At 59.6% G+C, this 6,938-nt stretch overlaps 1 protein-coding gene across 1 annotated transcript in view; it reads left to right on the forward strand.

Moving 5' to 3' along the window:
- CRIM1 (cysteine rich transmembrane BMP regulator 1) overlaps nt 1-4,703 on the forward strand; it is an 87,553-nt gene extending 82,850 nt beyond the window's left edge. The window contains exons 15-17 of the mRNA XM_055123052.1: nt 1,930-2,049; nt 3,573-3,763; nt 4,286-4,703. Of these exons, the coding sequence (XP_054979027.1) occupies nt 1,930-2,049; nt 3,573-3,763; nt 4,286-4,459 (485 nt within the window). The 3' untranslated portion in view covers nt 4,460-4,703. The remainder of the gene's footprint in view (nt 1-1,929; nt 2,050-3,572; nt 3,764-4,285) is intronic.
- The last annotated feature ends 2,235 nt before the right edge of the window (nt 4,704-6,938 follow it).

Consider the following 6,938-nt stretch of genomic DNA (forward strand, 5'->3'; position numbering starts at 1 on the left):
GGGAAGAGACTCGCGTCTGTGGGGAAGAGACACGCGTCTGTGGGGGTAGAGACGCGTCTGTGGGGGTAGAGACACGCGTCTGTGGTAGAGACACGCGTCTGTGGGGAAGAGACTCGCGTCTGTGGGGAAGAGACACGCGTCTGTGGGGGTAGAGACGCGTCTGTGGGGTAGAGACGCGCGTCTGTGGGGTAGAGACGCGTCTGTGGGGTAGAGACTTGAGTCTGTGGGGGAAGAGACTCGCGTCTGGGGGGTAGAGACGCGTCTGTGGGGTAGAGACACACGTCTGTGGGGGTAGAGACACGCGTCTGGGGGATGAGACACGCACCTCAGAGTAGAGGCGCACCCGTGGGCTGACACGCGTCTGTGAGGTAGGCTGCGTGTGGGCGGGACGCTGTGAGAGTGGGGCTCGCAGTGGCCTTCCCTAGGCAGCCCCCGGGCGTCACGGCGGTACAGCCCCTCGCTGACGTGAGGTCAGAGTCAAGTACCAGATGAGGGACAGACTGGGGCCTGAGGTCACAGAAAGTCAATGAATTTTCTGTTCCCAGACTCATTCAGGAACTTGGTGCCACCTTCCGGGGCTTCTCTCACACCCACACACGCACAGCCCTCACAGGCCGCACGGTGCACTCCATGCGTATCCACACGGTACACACAGAGCCTCAAACCTGCACACCCACACACCACACACACACACAGACACCACACCCCCACACCACACACACACACAGACGTCACACCCCCACGCCACAGACACACACATCACACCTCCACACCACACACACACAGACACCACACCCCCATACCACACACACACAGAGACGTCACACCCCCATGCCACACACACACACATCACACCCGCACACCACACACACACACAGACACCACACACACACACACACACACACACACACAGACACCACACCCCCACATCTCACACACACACACACAGACACCACACCCCCACACCACACACACACACACACACAGACATCACACCTCCACGCTACACACACCCCCAGAATCCCGCCGCCCGCAGCCGCCCAGCGGGCCCCGGGGGAGGCCATACTTGGGACTCGCCAGCTTCCCTCAGGCGCTGCTCCTGCAGATTCCACTTCGAGTCGGTTCCCTCCCGTTAGAGGGTTCCAGGGACCCACCGGGCCCCGGGGAAGGGAGACGCCTACACAGCTGGTCGGGGATCCGGGCCCGGGGACAGGCCGTCTCCCTGCTGCTGCTCGGCCAGGGTCTCGGCAGGCCCTCGGCCCCGTGCCTCTTCCCTTGCCCTCCCCGTCCCGGCCCCTCCCGCCCCCTCCCGTCTGGGCTGCAGAGCCCTGGGACTCGGGGATGCTCCCGCCGCACAGGGTCATCAGCGGGCGGGCAGCAGGGCAAAGTGCCGCCGTGGCTTCTGCGGGACTCGGGGGTAGCGTGCGGGCCCACAGCGGGGACAGGCGCGTCCGAGCAGAAACCCCTCTCCGCCCACAGGCTGCGGGGAGAGTCAGTGAACGCCCAGGGCCCGGGTTTCTCTTCTCCCACTGCCCCGAGAAATCAGCCTCTGGGGCGTTTGCCGGGAGGCGGACGATCAGCCACGTTGTCGGGGCTGCGCCCACGAGCCGCTCGGGGAAGGGGGCGCGGCTGCTTCCTCCCTCCCGGGAGCCTTAGTCTGCAACAGACCAACGCGTGGGGTCCGGAGCGACAGTTTCCCGAGCGCACAGCGGGCGGCTGTGCCCAGCGCGGGCCCTGCGGCAGGGCAAGTGCTCCCCGCGTCAGACACCCCCGGGAAGCTCGGGACGCGCCCTCCGGTGGGCCTGAGGTGACCACCGAGGCGATCAGTCGCGTCCCGGGAAAGGGGAGTTAGACACTCTCGTCGCCTAGGCAGGGACGCAGGGTTCTCCCACAGACACCAGCTCTTAGGAGGAATGTCCCTCGTTCCAGAAATGTACGCCCCGGAGCCCACCAACATCCCCATCGACAGGACCCTGCACCGCGGTGACAAGGCCCCTGCGGCGCCCCTGCGGCCCACGCCCGGGGAAAACGACATCCACCTGGCCCGAGGTAAGGCCCCAGGCCCTGATTATCCACCTGGCCCAGGCGAGGCCCCAGGCCCTGATTATCCACCTGCCCGAGATAAGGCCCCAGGCCCTGATTATCCACCTGCCCGAGGTAAGGCCCCAGGCCCTGATTATCCACCTGGCCCAGGCGAGGCCCCAGGCCCTGATTATCCACCTGCCCGAGATAAGGCCCCAGGCCCTGATTATCCACCTGCCCCAGGTGAGGCCCCAGGCAGGCCCTGATTATCCACCTGCCCCAGGCGAGGCCCCAGGCCCTGATTATCCACCTGCCCCAGGTGAGGCCCCAGGCAGGCCCTGATTATCCACCTGCCCCAGGCGAGGCCCCAGGCCCTGATTATCCACCTGCCCCAGGCGAGGCCCCAGGCCCAGATTATCCACCTGCCCCGAGGTAAGGCCCCAGGCCCTGATTACCCACCTGCCCCAGGTAAGGCCCCGGGCCCTGATTACCCACCTGCCCCAGGTAAGGCCCCAGGCCCTGATTATCCACCTGCCCGAGGTAAGGCCCCAGGCCCTGATTATCCACCTGCCCGAGGTAAGGCCAGGCCTGATTATCCACCTGTGCCAGGCAAGGCCCCAGGCCCTGATTATCCACCCGCCCCAGGTAAGGCCCCAGGCCCTGATTATCCACCTGCCCGAGGTAAGGCCCCAGGCCCTGATTATCCACCTGCCCGAGGTAAGGCCAGGCCTGATTATCCACCTGTGCCAGGCAAGGCCCCAGGCCCTGATTATCCACCCGCCCCAGGTAAGGCCCCAGGCCCTGATTATCCACCTGCCCGAGGTAAGGCCCCAGGCCCTGATTATCCACCTGCCCCAGGCGAGGCCCCAGGCCCAGATTATCCACCTGCCCCGAGGTAAGGCCCCAGGCCCTGATTACCCACCTGCCCCAGGTAAGGCCCCGGGCCCTGATTACCCACTTGCCCCAGGTAAGGCCCCAGGCCCTGATTATCCACCTGCCCGAGGTAAGGCCCCAGGCCCTGATTATCCACCTGCCCGAGGTAAGGCCAGGCCTGATTATCCACCTGTGCCAGGCAAGGCCCCAGGCCCTGATTATCCACCCGCCCCAGGTAAGGCCCCAGGCCCTGATTATCCACCTGCCCCGAGGCAGGGCCCCAGGCCCTGATTATCCACCTGCCCCAGATAAGGCCCCAGGCCCTGATTATCCACCTGCCCCAGGTAAGGCCCCAGGCCCTGATTATCCACCCGCCCCAGGTAAGGCCCCAGGCCCTGATTATCCACCTGCCCCAGGTAGGGCCCTGGGCCCTGATTACCCACCTGCCCCAGGTAAGGCCCCAGGCCCTGATTACCCACCTGCCCCAGGTAAGGCCCCAGGCCCTGATTACCCACCTGCCCCAGGTAAGGCCCACCCAGGCTATGATTTTCCTGCCCTGGCTCGATCACCGTTTTCCTCACTCCCTCCCCAGGGGCCCCCCTGTGCCACTCAGGGTGATCCTTAGGGAGTTGCGATTTCATTCACCACAGCGTCCCCCTCTCCCCTCTCTCTCTCAGACATGGGTCACCTTCAGGTAGACAGCAGGGGCGAGAGGAGGCCGTCTCCAGGCGAAGAGGCCGCGCTGGACTCGGTGGCCTGGGTGGCCGTGCCCGTCGTGCTGGGCCTGTCCATCCTTCTCGCCTTCCTCCTCGTCAGCCAGAAGAAGCAGTGCATGCCGCTGCTCTGCTGGCACCGCTCACCGACCAAGGTACGGCCAAAAGCCCCCTCTCGGCTCACGGGAGGCCGCGCCCCCAGAGAACCCTCACTGGGGGGTCTGATGGACCGTCCCTGCTGGCGGTGGGGCCCGTCCCTCCCTCCCTGAGGAGCGAAACCTGGCCACAGCTCCCTGCAGGCTCCCGGGTGGAGTCTGAGGCCATCAGGCTTTCAGGAGGGTGCCCGGCAAGCAGGAGCGTGGGGAGGCCCGGCAGGAGGGAAGGCGGGCGTGCAGAGGCCCGGGATCAGGGTGGGGGGTTGTCCACGGGGCGGGCACCCAGAGACAAGCCATCTCGGGGCCAACGCGGGGCCCTCTGCGACCCTGCCTCCCTGCTGCACACAGCGCTAACATGCATGTTCAGGTGTATGCACACCGGGCCGCTGGCCACCTGCGTGCAGGACCCCCCGGGCCCAGTCGGGATGCAGCCCCGGCACCCAGGCCGAGTGTCCACGACGCCCGCGCACACCCCCTGCGGGCAGCGGCTCACACTGTGCCCTTCCCTCCTCTCCCGCGCAGCCTTCTGCCCTCAGCAGCCAGCTGGTGGCCGTGAACTGCAAGAAGGGGGGCCGGCCGGACGGCCCGCAGCCCACGCTCAGGGTGGCGGAGCCCGACGCGGCCCGCCTCAGCGGCTTCTACAGCATGCCGAAGCAGAACCACCTGCAGGCGGACAATTTCTACCAGACGGTGTGACGGCCCGCGCCGCGTGACGGGCCGCGGCTTCAGGCACCCGCGTAGTGGACTGGCTTGCACTGACTCGCGCCAGCGCGCAGAGCTCCCGGCCGGGGCTGCCCCCGGCCGCCCGCGCATTCCTCCTTCGCCTCAAGATGAACTGACCAAGCGTTTTCTTAGAACCAAAGTCTTTCGAGTTGCTCCAATACATTTGCTTGTAAGATAGCTGTAGAGATATCGGGGGCAGGGGACCGCGGAGTTTGGTGGGGGGCGTGGGGAGGTGGGGGGCGGGGGGTGTTGGGGAGACACGTTGGTCAGCGCGGCTTGGGGGAGAGAGCCTGTCCCCCGGGGGGGGCGGTGGGGGGCGCGGCCCAGAGACGCCTCCCAGGCGCTCAGGACACTGGAGCCAGTGGCCGCAGAGCCCCGGCCGGAGGAGCAGGCACCGAGACGTCAGTCCCAAGGCCGGGCTGCCGGGACCACCTCAGCCAGCACCCACCGGGCGTGCCAGCACGCGGGACCTCCCGTCGGAACCTCCGACGGCCACCTCGGCCACACACCCCTTCTCTCTCTCTTTCTCTCTCTCTCTCTCTCTGGTTCCAGCTGCAGTAGGGGAGTGAGTGTGCTGGCGAGCTCGGGGCTGGCACGCGGGGAGAGGACGGTAGACAGTGACCCTTTGTGCTGCTTTGGTGTCCTTGCACGCCCACCGGTCGGTCCCCAGCAGGCAGGCGCGGGCGGCAGGCTGAAGGCGTGGATGGGGAGGGAGGCCGGTGGCCGGCCGCGCCAGGGCCCTGCGCCATGCTCCTGTTCCATGGCTCACGGTTTCTGTTGAAGCTCTAGCTTAAGAAGAAACTTGTTTTTTGGTTTTTTTTTTTTTTAAGAAAAAAAAATTACTGTTTGGGGATTATTTTTTTTTCCTTATTATATACTGATTCTACAAAATAGAAACTACTTCATTTTAATTGTATATTATTCAAGCACCTTTGTTGAAGCTAAAAAAAAATGCCTCGTTAAACTTTAGCAATTATAGAATATTTATGTAACTATCTTATGCTTCAAAAAAAGCGAAAGTATTTGTGTGGGTGTGTATATAATATATACATATATATTTATACACATGCGATTTATGTTTTCCTGTTGAATGTATTTTTATGAGATTTTAACCAGAACAGAGACAAACAGGCATTCCATACCAATGCTTTTGATCACTTGCAAATTTTTGGAATAACAGTCTCGGTCCTAGCTGCAGTGTGATTCAGACGGTGTGTGTGTGTGTGCGCGCGTGCGTGAGTGTGAGGCCTTGCACGCCTGCTGTGGAGCTCTTCTTCCTGATGAAGATCCTCATTCTGATTGGCTTTGGGTTGGTTTTCAATTCGCTCACTGGCCAGAGGCACTGGCAGCAGTTTCTCTGTGTCACTGATCAGCTCCTGGATTTTTTTATTTTTTCAAACAATCGTTTGAAACAACTACTGGAATATTGTCCATAATAAGCTGGAAGTTTATTGTTGTTCGCCTCCAATATCACTGACTGTAAACTAGAGTGTTAACTTTCCAAACAGCTCTTAGCACTTTTATACTAATGATCCATTTGTGCATTGATTTTTTTTTTCTTTAAAAATGCTTGTTGTGAAAGACACATACCCAGTATGCTTAATGTGAAAAGAAAATGTGTTCTGTTTTGTAAAGGAACTTTCAAGTATTGTTGTAAATACTTGGACAGAGGTTGCTGAACTTTAAAAAAAATTTAATTTATTATTATAATGACCTAATTTATTAATCTGAAGATTAACCATTTTTGTCTTAGAATATCAAAAAAGAAAAAGTAAAAGGTGTTCTAGCTGTTTGCATCAAAGAAAAAAAATTTATTATCGAGGGGCAATATTTTTATCTATTTCCAAAATAAGTTTGTTAATGATATGTTACCAAAATAGATTTACATCAACCTGATTAGTATACTATTTTGTTGACAATTAATCCATTCCTGGCATAAAAGTCTTTATCAAAAAAAATTGTAAATGCTTGCTTTTGTTTTTTCAATCATGGCCATATTATGAAAATACTAACAGGATATAGGACAAGGTGTAAATTTTTTTTTATTATTATTTTAAAGATATGATTTATCCTGAGTGCTGTATCTATTACTCTTTTACTTTGGTTCCTGTTGTGCTCTTGTCAAAGAAAAACAAATATAATTTCCTGAAGAATAAAATAGATCTATGGCACTTAGCGTGTGCCGTGTTAAACGGTGTGTGCTGGCCGGGAGGGGGTCCTAGGCGGCTCAGAGTAGCTGCCCAGTGCCCCGTGAGCAGGCCCGCAGAGGGGCAGCCCTCAGGGGGGTGTGGCACTGACCTCCAACACAGGGCCCGGGCCGTTCCCTCCCCCCACACACGCCCCCCCTCCCCCCATTGGGGACAGTCCCCTGTCCCTTACCCACTGGCTAAATCGGGAGCTGGGGGCGGGGGGCAGCTCTGCCTTCTCCGGGTGAAAATAAGGCTCGCAGACA

This window comes from Sorex araneus, chromosome X, assembly GCF_027595985.1.
Source record: "Sorex araneus isolate mSorAra2 chromosome X, mSorAra2.pri, whole genome shotgun sequence".
Classification (NCBI taxonomy): Eukaryota; Metazoa; Chordata; class Mammalia; order Eulipotyphla; family Soricidae; genus Sorex; species Sorex araneus.